General features: G+C 40.6%; 1 protein-coding gene across 1 annotated transcript; it reads right to left on the bottom strand.

Moving 5' to 3' along the window:
- Window positions 1-762: 762 nt before the first annotated feature.
- Window positions 763-26,520, bottom strand: adam10a (ADAM metallopeptidase domain 10a). Its single transcript, XM_070840621.1, has 16 exons — window positions 26,274-26,520; window positions 21,145-21,295; window positions 14,495-14,613; window positions 13,470-13,628; window positions 10,692-10,792; window positions 10,157-10,315; window positions 9,796-9,888; window positions 9,427-9,610; window positions 6,577-6,740; window positions 6,260-6,443; window positions 6,028-6,178; window positions 5,706-5,889; window positions 5,456-5,567; window positions 4,271-4,491; window positions 4,048-4,174; window positions 763-3,707 (listed from the first exon to the last, which is right to left on the bottom strand). The coding sequence occupies exons 1-16, from the start codon at window positions 26,323-26,325 to the stop codon at window positions 3,601-3,603; spliced, it is 2,268 nt and encodes a 755-aa protein (XP_070696722.1). The 5' UTR covers window positions 26,326-26,520; the 3' UTR covers window positions 763-3,600.
- Between the last annotated feature and the right edge of the window lie 949 nt (window positions 26,521-27,469).

Genomic DNA, 27,469 nt, shown 5'->3' with positions numbered 1-27,469 from the left:
ACTGGGTCAGATTTACATTTCTGTCTACATACAAACATCTTTCAGAGATATTAACTGTTGAGTGTTTGCCAGTTCAAATATTAACCAGTAAGTGAACACAAGGACAGAAGTACTGAACTTCTGTCTTTGTGTTCACTTCCTTAATTCCAAATGCAACTGGGTTTGTTTTTGAGTGTCCTTTATAAAATTATCAATCATTTAAAAACTACATTACTCTTCATAAAGTAAAAAAAAATGTGTCTGTAAATCAAACTCAAACCAGAGCAATAAATATAAACTCTGTTCTTTTCTATTCTGGTTTGTGGACTGTTTTTCTTTTTGTCGTTTCTGACAAACTGATTCATCAGAGCATCCAAGATACTATAGAAAACCTAACAGTGGTAACTTACTGCTGGTACATGTTATTTAATGTACAATGAAATTTACAAATATATATTCTCAGCTAAAAAAGGTCCAACTGTTCAGACAGCAGTCCTTAAGGTGCCAGTCAAACCTCAAACAATGAGGAATTAAACCTCAAATAGAGCCAGATTGAAGCATTTATCAGGTGATCACAGCAAATGAAAGGCAGCAAACTCAAAAGCAGGTTTAAAGCTGGACCCTTCAACAACAGTTCATGTCGGACCATCGCAGCAATTGAATCCCGTCCTGTCGAGCAGCTCCAACATGTGACGTGTCATAATTTCCCCCGAATGACCCCTAACTTAGACACCTACAGTGTAAGATGCACACAAACTTTTCGCTACACAAACATTGAAAACAAACATTTCATCAATTCTGGTTTATTTATGCATTTCAAGTAGTTCAAAAGAAATTATATTTTTGTACGATACCTTTGCAAATTTAGCAAAATTTTCAAAGTAAGCAGAATGGGAAACAGAAACAAAAAAGGTAAATGACAACAAAAAGACCACTGAAGACACTGTATAAAAACACAGGACACATTAAAATCGGACAGTAGTACTGAATCTAGATCATTTTGGAGTCTCCGTTTACATCACTTACACTTCAGTGCACATTTGCTCGACATCATTGCAACACATGTGAAAGAAAGAAAAAAAATAATTCCCAGAGTATTATCCCCTATCACCCAGTAATGTCCACACCATACCATATTAACAAAAAGGATAAGGATGATCCAGCAAAGCAGCTCACACACACACAAAAAAAGCTTTCAGATTTGCCAAATATAATGAAAAATATACTTTAAGCTTCGACCCGAGAAAAAGCACTACTAGTAGCACCAAAAAGACAAACAAAATCAGTATAAGAAGCCACAGAGGATTGCATTTTTGTCTGTTCAGAAAGTGTAGCACATCGACATTTTGTTATGAAAAACACAAAAGATTTTTCCATTTACCCAAAACATTGAAGGCATTTCTCAGAAGAGGCTAACTTGTTCGCTGTTGAGCTCTGTGATTCTCTGCATAGAACCTATCTGATCAATAACGCAACATCCTTTCATCTTGCACAGAAATGTGCTCAATACAACTCTTGCAAGAGGAAGCAAAGAAAAAAAAGTAATCTCTGCTACACTTGTTCCATCCTAAAATAATTTCAAGAAACTATACATATACATATATCTGTATATCTTTATATTCTGCCAGGAACTCTAACACTAATTCTGAGTATTCTGCACTCTCATCCGTCTGCAGTTTAAGACAAGTGAAAACTCGTAATAAGACAAATTAGAACTGGGCAATAATATATCATACAAACTAAATATTGATCATAATATATCTGAATATATCTGAAAAATATCTGAAACATGTTGCGGATTATAGTATGAAAATGTTCATGTGTTGGTCGATATAGTTGTATATCGATCACCACTTACATTTTCTATGATTATCATACAAGCCCTAAATCATTCCCAATACATTTCTTCTTCCAATTTCAGCAGTCTGGTCTGACAACAGTGTTTGGATAAACTGACACCTCGTGCGTGGTTTCAGCCTTGGTAAAGATCACCGACACTCGTACACCAACTTCAGTCACACTGCTCTGAGTAGGCACATTTTAATGCAATTACACAAACCAAGAGGGTGTAACAAGCGTAACAAAGTTCCTTGAGTAAATCCCAATCAGCAAGAAATGAAAAGAAAGGACAGAACAGCAGTGGATGGCTGACACATTTGCTCTGGTAAATGTGTGTTAACAGCAGCAAAAAAGCAGCAATAAAATTCTACGATCTAGTTTTCCCCAATTGATTCAATTGCTCCACCTGTACAAATAATCTGAACTGCAAGTAAAATCAATAAAAGCTAAATCAACAATCACATTTAAACCTGAAAGGTTCATCTGGCTACAGAAGCCCAGAGGATCTAACTGTCTTTAAGTGGTTTGAACTGATTTTTCTTAAACAACTGCCAGTGTGTGAAATTCAAAAGGTGGACAGACCACAAGTAAAAATACAGGCAGGACAATCTTACCAGGACACTTCTTTGTCCCAGAGTTAATAGTTTTAACACATTCGCCTCTTTGCTTTCACTATCACTCCGAATGTAAAGACACACGAACCTGTAGCATTAAGAGTGTCACAAATCGGTGCCAAAGCAACGAATGAGGGAAAAACAGCTATGACAGAATAAACGTGTGATACAATCAGGTTGATGACTCTCACCATTAATTTCAGCCCCGGACTCTACCTTTATGTAAACACAGCTGCAAAACCACATCACAACAAGAAATACACAGATCCGGATAATCAATCTTCCCTCCATCTGTTAACAGACGACACAATAATCTTATTAAGCTCATTTATCTACACTCTTTTCATACGACCCGTCGCCTACACCCCATGGAAGCTAACTTGAATCCTTCTGCGCAGACTTCAGCCAGGAGGGACTTTACCCTGAAATATGCATGCAGCCATCTTTGCCACTCAATATACTTGTTTGTTGTTGTTTTATTAATCCTGAGAAAGTGAATTAAAACAGTAAATCATCTCACATACAGAAAATCAATTTCATTTGAAACACAGAAAAAAAAACCTACTGCAACATTTGTACAATTGCACACAGAAAGAACATGTACGCTTTAGAAATAATAAGCTTAAATTTTTGATGGTGCTTCGATTTAAAAGACTAATTATATTGGCAAGAAAAAGAGTTTCCTCCAGCTCAACGTCTCAATGCTGTTTTTGATTGGCAGCGAAAACCTTTTGACTTGCAGTCCTGCTATCGTGCTGATGATGGCAGCACTTCAGAGAGGAAGAACAGGAAGGAAAACGGTTGCACAGATGGAGGACAGAGGGAGGCGACTCAAACATACAGCTGCTTCTCTCTCCTCCATTCTGGTCAAAAACAAGCATTCAAAGAAAGTTATAAGATTAAGACCACATAACAGAGATCAGTGAATTTCTCCTCCTGTCCCTGCTTGGAAAAGTTATTTATTTCCTATAAAAGCTGTGTGAACCACTGCTAATCTGGCTCTCAGAGCAGAGGTGAGTGAGTTTGTTAGGCCCCAAAACTGTCCAGTGAAATCGATCCAGTTGCCAGTTCTTTGAATTTTGCATTATGTGGTAAAGGTAACTCTTTGGAGTGAAGTGCTCCCATTGTAGGCACTAGGAAGAACCGAGGCAAAGAGCAGACCAGTGTCTCAGCGTCTCATCTGTCCCATTTGATAGTTCTCTCTGTGCTGGCGGTGGGGGCGCTGGCCTTGTGACTGTTGTTGTGCCTGCTGCTGTCTTCTCCTTTTCAGTGTACCTACAGGCCATAGACATGTCAGTGAGTGTCAAAAAAAAACAAAAAAAAACAGGACAATAAATGCTAGAAAGTAATGCTGCTCTTTTTCTACACTATCAGAAATGTGCCAAAGCAAAAGATGAGTCAAACATAGCAATAACATGTAAAATCTTAATCATGTGATTATAAAAGAATTGCTTCAGCAGCTAGATATCCTGATGAGACAGAATAACAGTCACATTTCAAGACCCCTAACACAAGGTGACATCAGTAAAATCTTTCCCCTTAAGCTGGACTCATCTATTTCCTGTGGGTGTACGTGAACATACATGTAAGTCTAAACGTATACGATGTACTGTACCTGGCAGCGGCTTAGGTGGGGGCAGTTTTGGGTTGCTGCTGGGGGTGTGGACACTGCAGATCTTGATGAAGCCAGCCATTAACATAATAAGAGCGATGCCCATCAACAGCACTGCCCACCAGTGAGCCTGGATAACAGAGAATATATTCAAAGTTAACTAAATGCTTTTGTGCCACTGTGCCGACAGATCTTTATGCTGCGTTTCCAGTGCGGGGACACTCACCACTATCCACTCTGCAATATTCTCATAGAGTTCTGCGTTGAAGATGGCTTTCTTAAGCCTTGCCAGAGGCCCGTCTGCGTCCACAAGACGACACCTCATGAACACATCACAGTAGCCCTTGAAGTCATTGCAGGGTGAGCCGGGCTGCAGCGTCGTGACCTTCTTGTTGAAGAATTTGGCCCATTTCTCTGAGCCCGAGCTGCTGCAGGTGCTTGGATTCACTGAGGGCAGAATGAAAGGGAGTGACCTTTGAGATACTCATAATAAGTCAGGCATTTACCCTGAAGATGACATAGCTAAGAATAAAAAGTCACTAATGTCATTTATCACACAATTTGGGTGTAAAGCTGGGGTAGGCAGTTTTTTTTTGTGTCACTGGACAAAAGAGCCATAATGACCTTTCAGCATATTTCAATTCAAGTGGTCTGAGAGAAAATTAGACTTCTGCACCTTGTCTTGGCTTTGCTTTTAGGCTTCAGGTAATCTAGCCCGTGATGGCAGACATTAGCCAATCTTGAGTCCTTTCAGAGAGAGGGAGCGTTTCTGTTGGCTGTTCTACAAATGCAGATGCACGTGCACATCCCTTCAGATATCGGTCAAAGTTTGATTCAAAGACAGAAAATCCTGCAGAAAAAGTTTGGTATTCCAGCATTGGAAAAACTGTCTACAAACAAACGATTGATCAAAAAAAAGAGTCTAAAAGAGACGAGTGGTGAAGCGTTTCAGAGATAAAGATAGCTTTGTGCAGACTTCATCATCCTGTAATATCCAAATGTTGCAGTGCTTTGTTAGGTTGTGTCATGATTATAAGATCTCTTACAATACATCCATATTTTGTGTATGCACATTTAGCAGCCGATGTTGAATGTTGCTAATGGTTTGGTCTCCTGCTAACTGTAATGTCAGCCAAAGGCTTGAAGTTGCGGCTAAATCAAGTTGAAGTTAATGTGAAGCTCTATAATGGTCATCAGGATCACAATCATGTTTGGGATGATTGAAGCTGCTAACTTCATTTTCCTGTAATATCTAAATGCGTTAAATGCAGTGATTTGTTTGTTTTTCTACAGGAGGAGAACTATGTTTTTCAAATCTTGGGTTTTTTTGCCTTTTCCAGAGAACTGCCTCTCCCAGCTTTAATGTAACTGCCATTTTGATCCATGAACCGTTTTGCAGCTTGTCACTCACTTTTCTCCATGCAGCAAACGTGGCACAGCTCAGCTGCCTCATCTTTGCCTTCTAGGCTGGCACAGGTGCATACCTCCAGACCATACTTCTCACAAATGGAACCAGAACATACCTGGTCCAAACAAGCAGGTAGGAGAAATCTTTTTAAATAAAATAATACAAAATAAATACAAAACCTTTTGCAAACACAGACTCGCAAATTGCTATTACCGGACACCAAACAGCAACAGAGCAACCAATACCAACATACCCCATTGAGGCAGACTTGGGTCTCTGAATGGCAAGAGGTGAAGTTAGCCTTCGGTTCTGAGGAAGGACACAGAGCGGTACCTCCATTGCACATGCCCTCTTGGGCACACTCGGACTCGACTCTGCACTGCTCATTTGTGCCCTTGAAAGTACACTCTGGTGTGCAACATGGGCCTTGGCTGGGACTGCAGAGTAAGAATTAGAAATATGCAATTATAAGTCAGACAAATGCTATTAACAGCAGTGCTCAATCCTCATAACTCTGCTCAATAATAATTCTTTCACAAATTAGACCATAAAAATGCATGCTAATCGCATCTGACCTGCAGCTTTTGCCGGGTTGGAGTTTGCACTTTCTGCCCTCGCCTTCATTGGCGCTGTAGCAGCAGAGATCCTTACACTGATCACTGTAGCCGCAGTCACACTCTTCTCCAGCTTCCACTAGTCCATTACCACAGATAGGCTGGCCAGACTCTGTGCACAGACACAGCAGCATGAGGACACAGACAGGGACAGATATTACAGGAAAAGATATGTTCATAAGAGGCACCTTACCAACAAAACATTCATCTCTCTTTTTCGTCAGGACAGCGCTTATGTTGCGGATGCTGCAGATAGAGAACTTGTTGTTGTTGAGCTTGTCCCCTGATGTGGCTCTGGCGTACATGATGTAGTTGCCCTGCTCCTTTTTGTCCTGCATCTTAGACTCTCCAGGAGTGCATTCGATCCCAGAGTCATGCTGTAAAACAGTAGGCAAGTAAAGTACAGAGGGCAGAGAGAACTGACAGAGAGCTGCATATAATGTGTTGCACAGCTTGGCAAGAAGAAGAAATGTACTGGCAAAGGCCAGTGTTTCAAATCACAGTACTTACAGGAGAGCCAAAGTTGTGCCCAACCTCATGAGCGAAGGTGATGTGTGACACTTTAGGAGGGACATGGGAGGCATAGTTCTGCACAGTGATGATACCAGTGTTCAGAGATTTCCTCTTCCCGTCAGAGTACAGTTTGCTCTTCTCACAGATGCCCCCCGAGCTTCCTGTAACAGGAGTATGTAAAATATAATATAATGCAAAATATAAGAGGAGGATGGAATATCATCAAACTAAAATGGAAGGAGTCTCTGGAAGTGCAGAGTTGAGTGCAAGCTTGAGCTCTACTGGAGTGAAGTGGTGTGTCACTACTGCCAGAAGCACACACTGAGTAGTGTACTCAGGCCGGACCATATTCAAATATTAGACTAAATAAATATTAGACAAGATTGTAAGATGTTAAGATGCATTTTAACATCAGGTTAATTTACTGTTGTTGACCAATCATCAAAAAGGTTCAAAAAGCCTTAATCCAACAAAAGTACTTTTGTTGGATTTTGGCAAGATGTTAGGAGTTAGGTGAAGAGGTCATTTGAACTGAACTGGTGCCAAGAAATACAGCTTACTTATTGAAGAACAGGAACCATTAAAACATCATAGCGAAACATCGGCCAGCTACATCAGCAGAACAGGTGCCAATATGCAACAGACAATACAGTCTAAACGGGCACTCCAATCACACTTCTTCTACTTTCTTCTAATTACAGTATTTCTACTGCTAACTCTTATATTTCCTAGTTTTGGCCAGTGGTTAAATCAATGTATTCCAAGTAGAGATTCTGAAGTAACTGAACACAACTGATCACTGATGATCATGAGCCCCACTTAGATTTTGGTGAAAGTGAAACATTTTATTGACGTATAGGATAGACAACTAAGACTCTGTATGGGTGTATAAACACATACTCTATGTATCACCAATTTTACCAACAAAATAAACAAAGAAAGTGAAATGTAACCAAGATAACCAAAACAATGATTTTAAAAGTGAAAAGTAAAAGTGTTAAGTTAAAACCGGATATGTCTGCTATAATCCCAACCATGTCTTGGTTAAACACATATGAATGTCCTACTGTACTTCTACATAGTTAGGCCCACATAAAGTGGTAGTTGATTTTTGGATTTTAGCTTTCACAAACCTGTACCATATACCACCAAAAACACGCTAATGCTAACTGTGCATGCTAATGGGTAAACAGAGATATGCAATAAAAGAATTTAAAAGGCAACATTTTGTTGTAAAATACCCAAAACTATGACGTTAAATGTGATAAACTGACTGTACATCAGAGGGAATTCTGGCTGCTAAAAGGACTGAAGCATGCACCACGTAAGCTGTCAGGACCCTGACCTGCTGCTGCTGCTGCTGCTTTTTCTGTACTTTCAGTTATCTAAAATGAAACTGCCAAAGCAAAGATCAACATGAAAAACAGCCAGTCAACGATAAGCATGCCTGCAGTGCCACTGCGTTTCCCATAATCCATAAACACAGTCATTAGGAGACCACTTCAGAAGCACCCGCACAGAAACACGGGACCAAAGCACTTAATCCATAAACAATGTGTCCATTATGTGTACGTGCGCATTATAAATTCGTTTACTGTATGTGTCAGTGCAGCTCCTCCATTTATATCTTGACACCAACTGGTCACATCAAATAGGATACATATTGGTTGTGCTTGACCAGCATGCCAGATGGCTGTTTGCTCAAGACTCCCTTTGTTCAAACAATCACCTTGCAGCTCTCTGCAACCCATTTCCACACCGCCTCTTATCCTCAATCGATTCTTTCAGCTTACAGCATTCCTAATTTGCCTCTATTGATTGTCTGTGTTTTTTGCTGTATTCTTCAAGCTGAGATGGTGAGGTCTAAATTCATTCAAAAGAACAGGAAGGAAGAACCCACCGTAGCTATCATTCATAGTGTACATGTTGTGTCTGAGAGGGAGGAACTGGTTTATTTCAGATTTTTTATTTAAGACAAATAGAGACATTCCTACTGACACAGGCATTCACGAATACAAATAGGAAAGTGGCATGGAGCAATTTGCGCCATGCCCCATTTCCACATTGCTTCATAATAGGAGATGAACATATTTAATGACGTGTATAGCACGTATGTTCAAATTTTAATTTACTAATTACTGCAGCAGCATATGGCAAGTCTGCAGTGTACTTTGTTCAGAGGCCATTAAAGCACCCTTTCCACCCCTGAAACCAGTTCTCACAACAATAAGCAGGTTATTAATGACAGTCTAGTCTTTTTCTTCTGGCCATGATGCTTCTGTTGTTAGAGAAATCACTCTGGAATCCTTTTTGTGATAACGCCCAGGATTACTTTGTTAGATTAATGCTTTTGGTACATAGACACAAAAAAAACACATTCAGAAGGTTTTCTTTTAATCACTTAGGGGTGTTTGAGAGTGTGTGTGTGTGTGTGTGTGTGTGTGTGTGTGGTAATTGAATGACAGAGATGGTGAGGCTTATTGGGGTCTGCTGTGGTTAATAAAGACACAGTCTTATCCGAGGATTGCTCATTATTTCAGAGAACATCAGTACCACAATAACAGTCAGGCCTCTGCTTAATCTGCTAAGCACAGCATTCTGCTACTGATGCCGAGATCTGGGATCTCAAACCAAACTCATCTAAATTTATCAAAATATGCATTAAATGATAAGACGATCAAAGAGGTGCATTATCCTGCAAAACTGGCAGAAGATCAGTATAGCAAATTGGAAGAGGACTCCTCAACCGGATAGAAAAGCTTTGTAGCTTAAATGTCTCACAGGAAGTCACAACCAGAGGTGCGTGTGTGTTTGTGTTTGTGCACACATTTGTGGTTATGTACCAACCTGAAGGAGCTCCAACCCAAGCCAAGCCAAGCACCCCATCATCAAAGTCCCTGTCAGTGAAGACGTAGGCTAGGCAGTAGTCATCGTGGTTCTGCTCAGAGTTAAGCTCCAAAAACTTCTCCACTCCGATGTTGGCAAAGCGGAAAGGATTGGTTCTTTCCTTTTCGTCGTTGGTGGTATTTATCTGAATAACGGAGGGTTGAACAGTTACAGAAGAGAAGCGAGACAGGAGAGGGACCCCTACACTGACAGTAGTAGTAGAAGGAGCTTCTGGAAACTAAAATACCGTTGGCATAAAAGGACTAATATTCACACAGAGGAAGTCAAGACTCAAAATGGCAACTGACATTCACCTGAGGTTGAACTCACCCTGATCCTTTTAACCATGAAGCTGATGTTTCGGATACCCATGAAATCTGTGGCCTGGTAAATGGAGTCAATGGCTTTTACGTGGCTGGAGATCTGTAAGGAAAAGTGGTCATTTAGATTAATAGTAAGGAAAATGTAGTCGTGGAAAAACTAACATATCATGATAGCTAGTTTCTGTTATTTTGCACTGTGCTGAAGATGCTGAACTTTGCCAAATTCACAGAGGCTGCGCTTTCTGAAAAATAGGATGATTCTTTTACATTGTGACACATCTGCTGATGAGGTCTTTAGGTAATCCTTTGATAGAGATTTGATAGATGTGTGAGATGTGAGATTATACAGTGTGTGTGTGGGTGCATACCTGGGCGATGACAGCCTCTCTTGTGCCGTAGTACTTGAAGAAGAGGTGGTCAGTCTGGATGAAGAGCTGGCATGTGTTTTTCTCTTTTGCTGCTGCCCTCTTTCTCCTCAGAATAACGGGACCATTGGAGCTCTCTTCCTCTAACGCACTGTTCCCCCCCTGTAAAGAAAACACAACTGTCAGGTGTCTGGATCAAACAGAGGAAACAGGGGTGATGATGGCAAAGTAAGATAGTTTGCTCTTATTTTGTACGCCATTATACTTTAGTTTATACTAACTGGTGAACTAAGCAACTGCAACAACAGCTGTTCATGTTACCCAAAACAATGTACAACCCCATACCTAAAAAAGCTGAGCATGGCTTTAACACTGCCAATAATGAAGCTAACCTGAACACCTGTGCTAAAAATATACATATGTTCTTACTGTTAGTGTAAGGAGGGTTGGGACGAGATCTTTTCAACCTCGTCCCTCTGTGGGTTTAATTATGAGCTGGAAGGAGGGGGAGGGGCTTTATTGTGATGCTGGCACTTACTTTGACCGGCTCCTCTACTGCAGATGCCTGATACCTCCTCATCCTCGCGAACACAGAGTGGTCAGCGCAGCCGCCCTCTGAGCCATACTTATGAGGATAATCTGGCAGACAGGGGGGGGGAGATAAGGGAATGGTCGTGAAGAGCTCACACTGCGTCGTGGATCACTTTAGAGTCATGTGTGATGGGCTTGAGGAAGTGAATCAGGGTGGAGTAGCGGCATTAAACAAACAGCTTGAGCGATATGGCTCTACAAATCCTCACAAAGCGGCGTTATCTTCCTCTCTCCCTTTAAGTCTTTTGCTCAACTTTCGATCTGAGCAAAATAGGGTATTACCCATGGCGGTATTACCCAGTATTTTTCCGACTTATAACTGCATTGAATGATTTAATGGGCAAATGGGGTAGGTCCTTAGACAAACGGTGTACAATATGAATAGAATTTCCAGTCTTTTAGTTTTACCAGTTCAGATCAAGACATGTCAAACAACGCCAGCATGTTACAGTAATAGCTGACTGCCTTCCTCTGTTTTCACATGAACACCACAGTTCAGCAAAAACATACGAGTCTGCATCCCACCACAGCATGGCCATCTGGCTTCAGCAGCTGTCTTTACTGGATCACAAAAACATGATGGGATCAGTCTCACGATATATAATCACCACCTCTGCTGAGAGTCACAACCCAGTTCACCACAGGCAATCTCACATCAAATAATGTGTCATTTACAGTGTCCAAACGTAATTGTTCATACCTCCTTTACTGAAATTGAAATGATTTTTTCCAAACACACTCACGACAGGGAATACATTTTATTTATTTGGGGCCTATTTAATGTGAAAAATATTACGTACTGAAAGTAAAAAGAGCATTATACTAGTGCAGTTTGAACCTTTAACCTTTCTGGGTGGAGTTTGCATGTTCTCCATGTACTCCGGCTTCCCCCCACAGTCCAAAGACTTTAGGTTAATTGGTGACTCTAAATTGCCTGTAAGTGTGAGTGTGACCATGACTGGTTGTCTGTCTCTATGCGCTGGCCCCAGTGGCAACCTGGCGACCAGTTCAGGATGTATCCCGCCTCTCCCCCAAAGTCAGCTGGGATTGGCTCCAGCTCCCCTTAACCCTTAAATATAAGCGGTATAGACAATGGATGGATGATCCCATTAATAGTGGTGCCACCTAAATGTCTCACCACCATTGTTGGTCATTCAGGAAAGAGAACAGTGCTGTGCTGGTTACTAAACTGACTGGACACACAATGAAACAACGCATTCAACGTCTTACAATGTGTGTTAAATTATTTCAGAGAAAGCCTTCTTTGTCTCTACACTGAATGGCATCTCATTCAACTGCTAATCAAAAGGCCCTTGCAAGTTGGACAGAAGTTTAAAAAAAAAAGCTGCAACAAAATTCAGGAGTTAGAAGTGAGGTCTTTTTGTTTTCATAGTCATCATTCTTCCCTTTTCACTGACACCAGACCTCTAAAAAACAAGATTTCTTACAGAAGACAGATATGAGATGAAACTGTGTTGTTGTTGTAGTTTTATTCTGAGAGAGAACTTTGTGAGTAGTGCCCATTCTGAGCATGCAGTGATAAAGTCATAGTATGGTATATAAAGTACGGTGTTATCTGAAAAGTCAAAGAAATATCTTATCATAGGCTAAAATCTAAATCTTGACCTAAATATTCTTCAAAGCAGAGACTTTGAGATTAGGTCTTTATGCTAATGAATGCATTTTCAGCTTTTGTCCACAGTTCACAGTGAGTAGTGTGCATCTTTTCTTACAGCTTAATCAGATGTAAGCAGGGACCTTGCCTTAACTGTGCAGTAAGGTCCATGTGGGATGTAAGATAATGTGTTAATTAACATTTTTTATCAATCTGGTGGGTTTCACTTTTCCTCATTTTCAACTGTAGTGTTTAGTTCTCTCCAACCAGCTTCCTCTCCGTCACTATAACCGGAGTTCAAAAGAACCTCCGTGTGTGTGTTTGTGTGTGTGTGTGCAGTGAATACCAGCCAGTCCAATGCCAGGGTGGGGTACAAATCAAACTCACTGCCTGTCAGCTAAATGCAGCTCTTTAGGCCAGAATTATGCATCTCAAGTCACTTGATTGTGTTTCTATTCATGCGGCATTTGCTTCATTAACCAAACACACCTATCTGATATCTATTCATTATCTCCAGACAAATTCAGAGCTGTCTGTTCTTGAGGAAAAACATTAGGAAGCTTGGAGTTTCCTAACTGAGCATCTCACAGTTGGCTGTAGTCGGAGGTTAGCGATGGTGTGAGTCATACCTTTGCAGTGCTTCCAGTGGAAATGCTGACCACCTTTGTCCGTGGCCCAGGACCCAGAGCCAAATCCTGCTGCTATCAGTATGTCAAACATAACCTTCCCTCCAAGCTAGTCAGGCTAGTCTATGAACTGCTTTACCACCTGCCCCTTACATCACAACACTTGCCACACTAACACATCACAATTTTAGTCCTCATTGTGTAAAAGCAGTATTTTGCTCAACAGTATCTTTCCTACAGTATTCCTTTCTTCCCTTGTAGCTTCGAATATCTCAATTCTTTCATTCTTTAAAATCTTTTTTTTTTTCAATCATTTCTATCTTGCATTCCTAAAGGCTCCTGTTAAAAGTACTTGTACTACACTTAACAATGTTAGTGGCATATCTTAGAAAGTCACAAGTCACAAGCTTTGTGCAAATGAAGTGGACTTGAACTGCCTCTCGACCACACAGGGCCTTCAGTAAGTGCACTGGCAGCTACTTACCGATGTCGTCCTCGTGATAGATGATGGAGTGGAAGGGCACGCTCTTGTCCTTCAGGTACCTCTCCGAGGGCTCAACATAGTATGTTCCTTGGTGGGTTTTAATGAAGCCCTCAAAGCGCCCGTCAACCACAGAGCCATGGGTCAGCGTGCCCTTTTCACCTGAAACACCAAAGACGATGAAGATGAGCAGAGGACAAAACAGTCTTGTTCTTTAAAAAAAAACAAAAAACAACAAAAGTTATATCAACTGAAGAGCATAATAGATATCAAATCAGTCAAAATTACCTCTTCAATAAGCATGAAATGTCATCAAATAGATAGTGATATGACAACTCCGCTATTGTGTGCATTTTAAAGAATGGTTATGGTTACAGCAATACTTCATTTACACAACATTTTTGATAAAATAAAGGGAATGATGCAGAAAGGCGTGGCTTCTAAAAGGCTTATTGTGCATTTAGACATGAACCATATTGAACTTGTTTAAAGGTCATGAAAGTTGCATTGATTGCCACGGCTTTATTTTACATACTATTCTTATTTTAGATACTTATTATGAGGGCACCCTCTTCAATAAGAAAAATATAAGTCTCTCAGTTTGTCTGTAACCTTTCCCTTTGCTTCACAAACACTGATCACGACAGGGCAAACGATTTTGTTTTGGTCTGTTGTTCATTTGAACTCTGCTGGAGACGGGCAGGAGGAAGGCGTCCAGGAGGGGAAGGGATTAGGAGCGGAAGGAAGAACTGGGTACAAATAAAAATCCTGTGAGTGCTGGGTTGTGTGAAACAAACTTTAAATTTCTCTCTTCTCTCTCACACACACAATATTCCATAATGCACTAGTTAGAATAAACCAAAACTAGATGAAATGAAAACATCATCTCTTAGTTGTAATGTTTGTCATTCAAGTGATGCAGACTTTCAGTTTAATTGAAAGCAAAAATAGCATACATGTATCAGAGAGTCCTTTTCAGAAACTGTGTCTCCGCCCAGGATGTGGTGTGTGGAAACAGCTGGACTTACCAAAGACTTCTCCGCTGTAAATATGTGATGTATCAATGGGTTCCTCCTCTCCTGATAACTCAATTATGAGATCTGGAGAAAATAGAGTTGTATCTCTCCTCATCCGCAAGTTGAAATATCTAAAAGGGAAGTATAGAAGAAAATGTATAATTAGCATAAGCTTTAAACACTAATTGCTGAGTTTTAGTATAAAATGACCACACACAAACACACTGGAAAGCACTGGACGGCACATAGAAGATTGAGCAGAAAAAGCAGCATCATTTGCACATTTTTACTGAGCTTCCCGATACTGCTGTGCTCAGTGAGTTAGAAGAAGAATTCTGTCATGAGGAAAAGCGCATTAACATTTGTGCACAGCCGTAGTGCTTTTTTTAAAATCCTCTTGGTAACATAATCATGATGTCAAAGACAAAGGCAAGCATCACATGAAGTGCACATGATCCCAGAAACCTGAGGGAGTGAAGCGAGTTCCTCTGCACCAGGAATCTCCTCAATCATCACATGGCTTGGTCTCAAGGAGTAAAGCTTCCTCCAGATGACTCAAATGATGCTCACGTTACTGCCTCATACTGAGCCTGCATGCATTGTGGTTTTCTCATGCTAGCAGATTAAATGTCAACGGCCAAGTCTACAGTTTGCTCCTTTTGTTGAATTACATGAAAGCATACAAGTGTAGTCTCTTCCTCTGTTACATTTCCCAAAAAAATGTTTCGCCTCCAAGCCCAAGCTGAGATAATGTGATGTTATTATTTCAGATTTTGGAAAGCTCCATCAAGAGCCGACATATGATGACATATGACTGTTTTCGCAGGCTGAGCAGCGCTCCCCATGACAAATACACTTTATGTATAAAATCGCTGGAGTGCCCCATTAAGGTGAAAATTTGGGGGCAGACCAAAAGTAGAGGGTTATTTTCCCTCTGAGTGGCTCAGGGACATCTGCTTCAGCCAAAGATGTTTTGCGGTAGCAGGTGTGTTTAGGAGGAGAAAAAGGGCTGAAGACACAAAGGTAAAGACTCACAACACTGCAGCAGAGAGTGCGTAAGAACATTAACAGAGTATAACCTAGAGAAACTGAGCACAACAGACAGCCAGTAGACTGCTGGGAGGAGTGGAAAAGAAAGATAGTAGATAATGCTGAAAAGAGCCAGGCACAGTCCAGGATATCCCCGTACAGGATGACTCTTTGACGTGCCCCAGCATTAAATTTTCCCTTTAGCATTCCTGCTCTCATTTCACACGCACCACTTTTTGTTACAGTTACAATATCTTCTATTCATTGGTTCCCCACACCAACTTTCTTTATTTCCTTCAGTTTAGTAATGTAAAGTAGCATAAGATAACAGATATCCTTATGTATTCATCTAGTCTTAGCTGTGTATTTCAAAAACAGGTTAAAATCATCAAGTGAGTCAGTAATTATTTCAGGCAGTCCAACATGATATGATCTGTATTCTGAGAATCTTCTGTCAGAAGTACATTTCAAATTAAGCCAAGGGAAGAGTAACTGCAGAAAAGAATTTGACCAAAGAGAGCAAATTGCTCAACACATGGAACAAAGAGTGCAATATGACCTAATCTTTGAAGTCAGCATCGTGACGCAAAGATCATCTGGCATAAGATTTAGTAAAAATTCCTCTACTTCTTATTCATCCTGGCACACCCATTACAGTTCTTGGCCTCTTCCCACCTTACTAATGGCCTTTACAACAATCATTATGACCAGAGGACTTCATTTACGCCCCATCAGAGGCTCAGACGACCCATGATACCATCATGGCACGCTGGTCACAGACGCAGATGAATCCATTAAGTAGATTATTCAGTTAGAATTTTAATCTGTATTATCTGGGATCTGCAAAGGCATTTTGAATGTGCTCTGATGGAAGGCACTAGGTCTAAACGTTTGAGATTAATCAACTTGGTCCTGAAGATTTGTGTGTGTTCTGCCTTTTACCTTTGGCTATTCAATGCTGGTGCTATGTGCTGTTGGTTAAGCACCACAAAGTTTAATTCTGGGAAGGCCCATACTTTCAAAGATCTAACAAGCATTTTGAATGTTCATTGTCAACGACTGTCACTTTGTCCATGAAGGCATTTTTTACAAAGCATCACAGAGCAAGACCCACTTTAAATAGCACGCAAATTTGACCTAGTTGCTTTAATAAGAAATTGTACAACTATTTGCATATTTGATCACTCGTGTCCACCTAAAGACAACTTCCAAATAACCAGGACCACAGAGGGTCAGTAATATCATAACATCTGTGAGTGATAATTCTTCTGTGAAATACTATTACGCACTTGAAATATGGTTGATCATAATTTTTTTAAAATTCCACCCTGATCCATAGGAACAATTAGTGTGTTGGCACAGCCAACTGCCAATATAATGAAACTCTCTGAGGATACTATGGAAAGGAGAAATGACACTTTACATTATGCTCTTATTGCTCATTACTCCTATAAAAAAGGAAGCTCTGACAGTCTAGAGTCAAGCTGCGGCTGTGGATATGGTCATTGCTTGGACTTGACTGTAAAGTGACGACACTTTACCACTGCCAGCCAGGAAAGCATCAATAAACCACACAAGATTTTAACCTGCACTTCATATATCAGATATGACTGATGAGTTATCAATACACACAAGGAGTTCAGGAATACTGTAGCTTCATTAATGCTTAACCAGCACAGCCATGTCAATCCACTGCGGGCATACATCCCCTGCATGAAGAGTGTTATACCCACAACAAACTAATCTGTCACAGCCATAATTATAACAGCCGAAGCACAGACATGGCTACAGCCACAACCACAGCAACTGACAAAAATATAGTGCCTACTGTAGTTTACTGCATAAAACATAATAGAGCTTAGCCATTCTTTATGGATCACAGGGAATTAAACATGTTTCATAAGGCACTGTAAAATACTTAAGGAAAAAAATCCCAATTTAACCTTTTGTGGGCTCTGTGCAATGCCAAACAAGTAAGAATAAAGAATGAGTGCAGATTAAAATAGGGAAAATATTTAAAAAGGAAGGAATTAGCATTGGGCAATTAAAAGAGAAAGTAAAATTACTGCTACACGTTCCAGACAAAAACCTTGCAGACAAACATGACTTGCAATAGACAGGAAAAGGAGAGGCCGTGGAACAAGTCAGTGCTCATCTCACTGAAGCAGCTGACTGATAAATTATTCAGACATATTCCAAATGCTGAGCATACTGACTCAAGCATCTGACAGTCATACACTTTGCTCAGTAAGCAGGCCAGCTCAAAGACATGGAGTGCCCTCAGGCCACATCTACAGGGACAGTGTGCCTACAACTGGGCCACTATCAACAGTATATACAGTACTGTGCAAAAGTCTTGGGCAGGTGTGAAGAAATGCTGTAAAGTAAGTATATAAACATTTGTTTATTTTTATCAATTTACAAAATGCAAAGTGAGCAAACAAAAAAAAAAAAATCTAAATCAAATGAATACTTGGTGTGACCAGCCTTTGCCTTCAAAACAGCATCAGTTCTTCTAGGTACACCTGCACAGGTTCCAAACCTGCCTCACATCCTTCAGTCTCATCATGTGATCCCAGAAAGACTCTATGATGTTGAGATTAGGGCTCTGTGGGAGCCACACCATCACTTCCAGGACTCCTTGCTCTTCTTTATGCTGAAGATAGTTCATAATGACATTGGCTGTATGTTTGGTGTGTTTGTCCAGCAGCAGAAAACATTTGGGGCCAATCAGATGCCTCCCTGATGGTATTGCATGATAAATATCTGCCTGTATTTCTCAGCATTGAGGACATCATTATTTCTGACCGAATCTTCAACTCCATTGGCAGAAATGCAGCCTCAAAGCTGCAAGGAACCTCCAGCATGCTCCACTGTAGCCTGCAGACACTCATTATAGTACTGCTCTCCAGCCCTTTGGTGGACAAACTGACTTCTGCTGCAGCCAAATATTTCAAATTTTGACTCATCATTCCAGAGCACTTGCTGCCATTTTTCTTAAAACATTTCGTTTAGCCTGCTGCCATTATTCAAGAAAAATGGCAACAGGCTAAACAATGGCTAATTAAAAAAAAATAAGAAGAAGAAGACACATTTTTTTTTCTTTTAATACAAAGTACGGCTACGTGAGCCTGGGCCACTGAAATCTATTCAACTCCTACTGTTGCAAATCTTTTATTATCCTGCTGTATTACAAAGCACATCTAACGAATTAGTATTATTCTTAGAAGGCTGGACACTAAACTGAACTGTGAATGGTGTCACATCCCCCAGACATTGTATCACAGCCAACGCTTGACTACTTTTTTGGCACTTCTCGATGTAAAAAAGCTCTCCACAGAGACAACTGTTTGCCCTGCCTTGTTCTGTCACCTGATCCAGCCACAAATACTCATGTGAGTGGGCATACACAAGAAAGCTTTTCTCTTGTTACAACAAACCTCTACAGTGCCACACAGCCCTGCCTTGGGCTTTCACAGAGGGAAGAGTGTGTGTCTGTCTTTGCACATTCAGAGACCTAAAGAATAACATACTAGCTTTATTACCACCGGCTTCTCCTCAGAACAGATGTGTAACATGCTACATTACAACCAGAGGCATTATTTATGTTTCTATATAACCAGTATTTGGCACTTCCTCGTTATTCTTGTTGTCTTAAATGTTCATAAATCACTCATTGCATCCTCTTTTCCTGTTCAGTGAACTCAACTTGAGTACTCCTACATATCATTGTTTGAGCTGTACTGCAGTTTTTCCTTTGCTACTTAGAGGATACATGAGTTTGTTCACAGTAGACAAGCTGCAGGTCCATTTGGCCAGGGAGCTGCAAACCATCTTATATTCATGGTCCTCTACAAAATGTTGTTTATGTCGTCTTAAGACAGCGGCTGATAATGACACTGTGATTATCCCACCAACACAGGCAGCACCTGCATTTTCTCCAAGGCCAGCGATCACAGGAAAGAGCACAAAAGGACAGGAAAAGGATCCGTCTGATAACCCACAACAGACAGGCTTGGTGATGAGGAAAGCAGAGGGAGTTTGCTGATAAAACAGTGCTGCTGATGTATATCATTGTTATTCTCTTCAACTTGGCAATGAAAAAAATCTATAGATATGATAGAAATGAGGGAGAGACAGAAAGGGAGCGGGACAAATGGAAACATATTTCCTATTAGTAGGACCAGCCACAGAACAGCACTGGGACAACAAGACACTACATTAAAATGCACTGTGTGTGTGTGTAGATAGAGAACAGATGCTATTCATGAGCTCACCATGTACACACATCTTCATGTCATGTGTTGAGGCACTATGCAGTCCTGGAGTATAGTAAGGGAAAGGCATACATCATTAGATGATTGGAGGAGCTGTAGAATATCACTGCACTCAGAAAGATCTTAAGAAATCTATGAGCCATGTCATTGAATCCTTGTGGCATCTATGTGTTTGACTCAGAAATGTAAATTAAAATATTCTAAAACGTACTTTCTTTTTCTTAATTATACGCTACAAATTAAATCACCGGCCTCACAAAGACATTGCCTGGGTATAAAATTACCAGCCAAGTCTTTGTGACCTCATTTGCAAATGGTTTGCTCACACACACACACACATTCTTCTGCAGCCTGCTGCCACTTTATGCCAAGTGACATGAAATCAGCTGATACAAATCTGAGAGCATTTAAATACTGTTACTGCCTGAAATAATCTGTTTCCAAAACAGGTGTGGCACCGCTGTACTCCGACAACTTGGCCTTGACAAGGGCTCATCTCGAATTACATGTCATTTAAAACAGAATCAGAAAGAGCAGGAAAGAATACTCCACTGGGGCTCCACTGTCAGAGGTAAAAAAAAAAAATTAAAAAAAATACAAGGAAAAGGAAAGGATTTGATTACGCCGTGCAATAAAGTGGCGAGTCTAGTCTTTTCAGAGTTTTAAATAACCACAATGTTTTTGCTGGTGTTCCCAGAGAAACCTGCATCACAGTGGCAGGTATCTTTTATACCAGGAATAAAACCCTCTCAACACAGGATCAATGGTGGGACCTCAAATTTCTAGGCTTAAATAAACCCTCACAAATGTCCTGTCTGTTGAAAACAAGAGGTGCTTTTGCCATATGGGGGCTTTTAATCTTTGGTTTTCAGTTCTAATACATTTGCCCAGTATAATAGTAACATTTGTTTTGTCTTTGGCTACAGTTCTCTTCTTTGTCCAGATGGTTCAATGAGGAAACAGTACAGTCATAAATTTGCTTTTGGCACTGGAGGGAACTGCATAAACATTTTCATATCCATTTAACTTTCAAATGTATTGCCTCTTAGTTATTACTGCAGATGACGGTATACACGATGGCGGTGATTACATGGTGAATAAACACAAGAAGCCCAGAACAGCACATGTCAAGGTAAATACGATGAGATAAATGTCACTGAGAAAAGAGATTAAATGAGTGAATAAAAACAAAACAGTGTTTATTACTGTTCTTTTGCATATTCTTGGAACAAAAAAAAAAAAACATCAGGCAGCATAATATGAGGTTAAGTCAAAAGACAGACAGAGAGTGTGAATAAGCGAGGAGGACAGTGTGTATGTGTGTGTGTGTGTGTGCGTCTTTGTGCTTAAACTGACCTTCCATGTGCGTGGAAGTCCAGCTGCACAGTCCTGTCTTGAGGAGAGAGGGCCCTCTTGGCTCTCTGGTGACTGTTGTGCAGGGCTTGTGTGTCATACGATAAACCCTCATAATGCTGAATATATTTGTTCAAGGGATTCCCAAACTGACCTGAAAGAGAGTTCAACGGCTCATCAATATTTGTCAATAAAAATAATTGTTGTAGAAAAATCGCTATATGAAATAAAACCAAGCTCGGTGCAATGTAAAGCAAACTGAGTTCTTTAATATCAGCAGATCTTGCAAGAGAGTCAAGTCACACACACTACAAGAGAGTGAAGGAGTTGACTGGCACAAAGAGATAAGAGACAGAGTATTATAGGCAATTGGGCGTATCATAAGCACAAATGGTTTTCTTCCTTATAAGGTAAAAATCTAAGTAAAACATAGCATTATAAATCACAGACACAAAGAGCGACAATAGCCAAGGTAACTCCCTAATTTCTGGTCATCCTCCCTAATGCTAAAATCAAGGTGGTTTCCTGTTTTCTGATCAAATGCCCTCAAACTCAACTCCAGGTGTTTTCCTGTTTTCGCCATGTCCTTTTCTTAGGATCAGTTGCAGGGCAGATATATACATTTGGCATGTTTCAGTGTTGTTACACTTGGTCTTTCAAAGGTCATCAACAACTAATTGTCATTTCAGTATTTTTCCATTACATCTTCTGCCAGGGAAAAATTTTGCTTTGACATTTTATTATTCCTGTTTCAGGCATTAGTCTGTGCATTTATCTGTCTTATAAAGAATTTGACACAAGAAATACTTATAGCTTGGAACATGCAAAGTCTTCACGACTAATGGGCTAACGTTTCACTGTAAAAACATCATCGGAGCACCTGACAGCAACAAGACATTGCACATTTCTATGAGCAACAGGTCTTTTTCACAGACGGTGAGCCAACATGTACAACACCAGGATCTTGACAATGAAGCAGCTAAATAGAAATCGGCCCTCATTCATTTTGATATTAACCTGTGCCTTTCTCACTGTGACGCGTCAAAACGTGTCAAAAAACATGGGTGAATCTCTGGCATAGAGCACAGCTACAGTCTAAGCTGCCACTCACTAGACTTAACGCTTAACTGGCTTATTCAGCTCATTGGTGGGACTACAGAGGCAATCCTGTCGGCTTTCAAACTGACCATTTCTTTGTTCTTGCACAAAGACAAAGAAATGGTCAGTTTAAAGCACAAGTGAGGAGCACATGATACCCATCAGGTGACCGAGGTTCTGTTTCAGTATTACAGTATGTCACCGTGCGAAAACAGTGCCTGAACTGGCCCCAGGCAAAGTGTTAATCTACATTCCTAAGGAAATACAGAACGCTACTACCAACTAAATGTTTGTCTGAAGCTCCGGGTCATAACAGAAAAAAGCTCTGCTGTTATCTATAAATGCGGCCTTTGGCAAGGGCTCCATTTAAAGAGTTCAGACTGACACTGAGCTAAACTTTTGTAGTACAAGCCCATAGAAAAACACATTACTGAGACCAAAATGGATACGCTCCACCTTATTTTTTACACTGCACTGTTTTTTTCCCCATTACTGTAGGGGTTTCCATGTGGTGGGAGTCACAACTCCCTAAACAGGGAGAGGCTGTACCAGTCTGGTACATGTAGCAACTTGTCCATGAATGCAGGGAGGATATATTCCAACAATCAGCTTCTTCAACAATCAAAATGACAGTGAGTTAGACCGAACAAACAACCAGGCTGAAAATCAACAAGATGGGCTTTGGGATGAGAGACAGCAAGGCTCTAATTAATCAGGGAATATGTTGATTTTGTACAAAAACAAACACTGTCAGCTCGGATTGCCCAGATCGGCCTTCTCAGTAGGAAGTGACAACTTCATTAATATGCGATAACGTGAAAGCACAAGGCTGATCTATCAGCAGACTGTTGCTTGCATAATAACGGAGCAAGAAGTCTGACATTTCTGGGGATGTTATAACATTTCTACTCACACTAAAACATAAAAAAAAAATACATTGTTTTTCTCGACTAGAGTACTTGCATGGGGCTCAACTTGTGCTACAGCATTCCAACCAGAGTGAAGCGCAGCGTTGACTTCATCTACAGCCCCTACACTTAAAGGGATAGTATGGATTGTTTTAAGTGGAGTTGTATGCGGTACTTATCCATAGTTTGTGTATTACCTACATTTGGCAGCCCCCGAGTTTTAAGTGGCAATGCTAAGCTATGTACTGCTGTAGACAGGGTGAGCAGAAAAAATGTTTTAGCCATCCAAAAAAAAGGCCCACCTTAAACAATCAGTATGAGTTTAAGTGCAAGCTATATTTAAAATATTTTCACAGCTTTACATTGCCTTCAGGCGATCTTCACTTGCTTCAAAGCCACCAGGTTCCATTGACAAAAACAGTAATTTTACTGTACAGAATATGGCGAGTTTGCTGCCTTGGATCAATGAACTACCACATAAGTTTGTTCCCAAACTACCATACGAAACACCAAAGTCACGCCATAACACAAGCAAACTAGACAATTGAGGAAGTGGTAGGCTAGCGACTCCCATTTAGTACAAGGTAAAATTACTCTTTTTGTGAATAGAATCTGGTGGCTTTAAAGAAAGTGTTGAAAGACAGAATGGCTTCAGTTTCCTGACAAAAGGGGACTGGGCAGTCTGACGGCAATACTACTAAACTACTAAATATAAAGTAAAATTTCACCAAAATGGATTCACTAAACATTAAAAAAAATTCAAAAATACTTCTACTCATTGCATTTAATTTTGCCAATAGTTTTCAACAAGATTATTCTACATACAGTGCATCTTATTTCAAACATATTTCTATTTAATCTATTTAACTGTATTCTATTTGGCCCACTTTACTTGGGCCTAAATGGATTACCTCAGCAGCTGAAATTTCGGAACAGACAGCAACAAAAACTGAGGAAAAAAACTGGCAGTCAGTTTCACGATAAATGCTACGTCATCATGATTTCAGTGCAATCTGTTTTAGCTTCAAGTGCCCCAGTGAAGTGCAATTCTTGACAGAAAGGAAACTGCTGACAGGAACAGAGGAGGTGGTAACAGCATGGATCACAACTGATCTGAGCCTCACATTACCATGCATGTTGGGTGATGGCAGGCTGGCTAACACGACACATCAGACTTCCCACAGCCTGGGGCAACTCAAATGTCTCTCCTCAACACAAGTAGTGGAAAAATAACAGTGAGAAAGATGGTTGTAATCTGCAAGCATCAAGTCTGACCTAAAACTAAAACATTCGCAATCACCATTTGACCACACACAGCTTTTTCTAACCTGCCCGTCATATTGATCATGAATCTTAGAGCAGCATGTGGAACAAAATAAAAGTGTTTGTAGCAATTTAGGCTCTGATCAGAACACGTCTGTCCCACCTTTCCTGTCCCTTGAGATTACATAAACAGCTTCTCTCTTTGTTTTTTGTGCACGCGGCCCTTTGGTGCAGCATCGGTACATTTCTGTTTGGCTAGTGAAGACGCAATGTAAAAACTGAGGAGAGGGGAAGATTTCTCACTTATATTCACACTGCAACGAGCACTACTGCAGAAGAACTCGCTTTGGTTGCTGATGTGCCAGGCACAATGCGAGGAAGGCGTTGCTGCACTCAATCGTGGCTTTTACAGTGAAGCGTTGAAACACACAAAGTTAGTTTGTGTATCTGAAACGAACCCTGGATTTAGGCTTCTGCAAACACAAGCCAAAAATAAATAAATTAAACTCTATAATGAGTATAAATACAATAAAAACAGTGACAACACAGTAAAGCCATTAAAAAAAAAACCTTCTAGTTGGTTTTCCTGTCCTGGTTTTGCACACTGTCTCGACTTGTGCTGCACTTTTAAGTGACTTGAGCTGCTTGAGTTCTGAATCTGAGCAGCACAATCTCAACGGCTGATTTGTTCTCAGGGGGTTTGGGGGTTACAAACTCAGTACGGACAATATCCATTTAGCACTTGAAGCTATTTGTTGTCATGGTGTTTGTGAACCACTTTGGGTTGTGTAACTATATGAAATGTGAAAATAACGTAAACAAAAATCCTCTACAATAAGTATTTTATCAGGGTGCAAAGACACTGATCTACAGGCTAAAGTCATTTCCTTGCAGTTTCAATTATCACACAACAGTGGAGGTTTGGCTTGTTTGACCAATAGTGACTCACTGAGGCCTGGAAAGTATGAAAAAAAAAAAAAAAAAAGGTTTCCACTGAAATTACAGGAAGTTTATCTGCATCAAAACAGTCATTACAGATGTTCCAAGTGGCACCGCTTCAACACTGTGAAGCTAGTTTTACAGCATATCTTGAGTAAGCGTTGAGTTTCGACAAGCACCATTTAAAGCAACGTCTGTTTCCCCCGCTAACAACTTTAACTGAAACTAACGCAATAAACGCACCCTGTTACTCATCCCTGCAACGAACAGGAAAAGGATGTTAAAACTACTTGACACTGTGGATCTTCTTTGTGCTGTTGTCAACAACACCCGTGGACAAAATGATCTCTTAAGTTAAGGTCACTGCAGGTCAGTAGTGGGGAAAAAAATAAACTGTGACAGGTTTAGCTTGCGGGTTTTTGGTTGTGGCAGATGTAACGTTAGCATTAATAGCTGTCAAACGCTGCTGCTGATCTACACCATTGACTTGCTAGCCTACAGTACCTGCTGGTGTGTTTACCAGCGAGGCTAGTTGGGGCTAAGCTAGTTGAACAAAACTGTACAGCCGGTGAACATTTCTGTTAATTCCCAGTGTATTAACCTAACGTTATATTCTCGTTACTCAAATAGTCTGTTTGAGGACGTTAGCGCCGTAGTCTTAGTTTATCGCTTACGGACGGTCAAAAACAGGCTGAATTTATCAACCCGTGTCGTCCAGGCTTAATTAACCTGATACCCGGGCCAATACAGGCTGACTAACCTGGCCTGGTTACGCACTCTAATGACTAAACACGGGTTATCTGCTCCAAACACAGTCACCATTAACATTAGCCAGCTAGCTAGAGTACAACTGGCTGATCCGATTAGCGCTAGCACTACTGACGATCACTGAACACTCTCCGTTTGTGGCTACGGGAAACTTACCTGTGATGTCTCCTAGGCAGCAAAACATGAAAATTAGTTTAACAAAGATCATATCGAAGATCCCAGAGCGCCCAGTGACCCAGCTAAGCGACCCAGCGACACCGCTGATTGTTTCTTGTTTCGTTATCTTCCACTTAAAGGTATAGTCACCCTTCCTAGTTAGCTAGCTCCCATCACAAACAGCAGCCCCGTCTGTCCCCAGCAACCCGACGGCAGACAGACACACACACACACACACCGACAAACAGACAGACAGACGGCGTGACAAACACTCCTCCCTTCCGGTGAGTTTTGCCAGGACAGCCCGGACACACCCATCCCTCTACTACTGCGGTCATAGGTCGAGGGACTCTAAGAACCAGCCACAAATCAGCCCTACGCCACCATTTACAACATTAAGACTGCCGTGCAGCTTCTGTCTGCTGCCTGTTTGCAGCCTGTTTACCCGTTCAAATAACACTTTCCTTGTTTAACGACAGTTTTTGTTGTGGTTTTATGTTGATGAGGTTTATTAAAAGAGCACATCCTGTTCATAAGACAACGGTGTGACTTCCTGTGTCGGCCATACTAATGTCAAAAGTCTCGCACTTGAACCCACTTGATCTTTGAACGAAAGTACTGCTAAATATGTTTCTGTCATCTCTGCCAAGCTATGCCACCTGCAAGGGAAGGGTGCCATTTTAGATCTCAACATTCATCAAGACCTTTATTATTATAGACTACGAGTAATAAAATAATTAAAATGACTGACTGATATGCAGTTAACGATGCCTGTCTTGAAAAGTATTGTTTGAAGTGTCCTCAGTTTGACTTGCATCTGTCCCTAACTAAAATAGAATGATTTTTATTTATTTTTTTAAAGTTAAAGGTGTCATCAGTGGAAACAATCTTTCTTTCTTAGACACTGAGCTTTACAGGATTTATATAGAAATAAATGATCTCACAGTGTGAGCTTAACAAAGAAACACTGGTTATGTTTAGTTTTGTGATCTCAACCACCTGGTACTGTTGCTTCTACTGTATTAAAATCATCACATTCATTAAGAGCTCTAACAGTGAGAAGGCTTTTTTTTTCATGGAGGCATCTTAAATTAAGAGACAAACAAAAATATGTACGTCCCATATTCTCAGACATTGATGGAAGAATGGATTGAATGAATGAAGATCAGTGGGAGCATGTCTGCCAGGAGCTCCTC

Source organism: Pempheris klunzingeri, chromosome 1 (assembly GCF_042242105.1).
Source record: "Pempheris klunzingeri isolate RE-2024b chromosome 1, fPemKlu1.hap1, whole genome shotgun sequence".
NCBI classification, from domain to species: Eukaryota; Metazoa; Chordata; class Actinopteri; order Acropomatiformes; family Pempheridae; genus Pempheris; species Pempheris klunzingeri.
The sequence above is the reverse complement of the archived record's forward strand: the minus strand, read 5'-3'. Positions and strand labels throughout refer to the sequence as shown.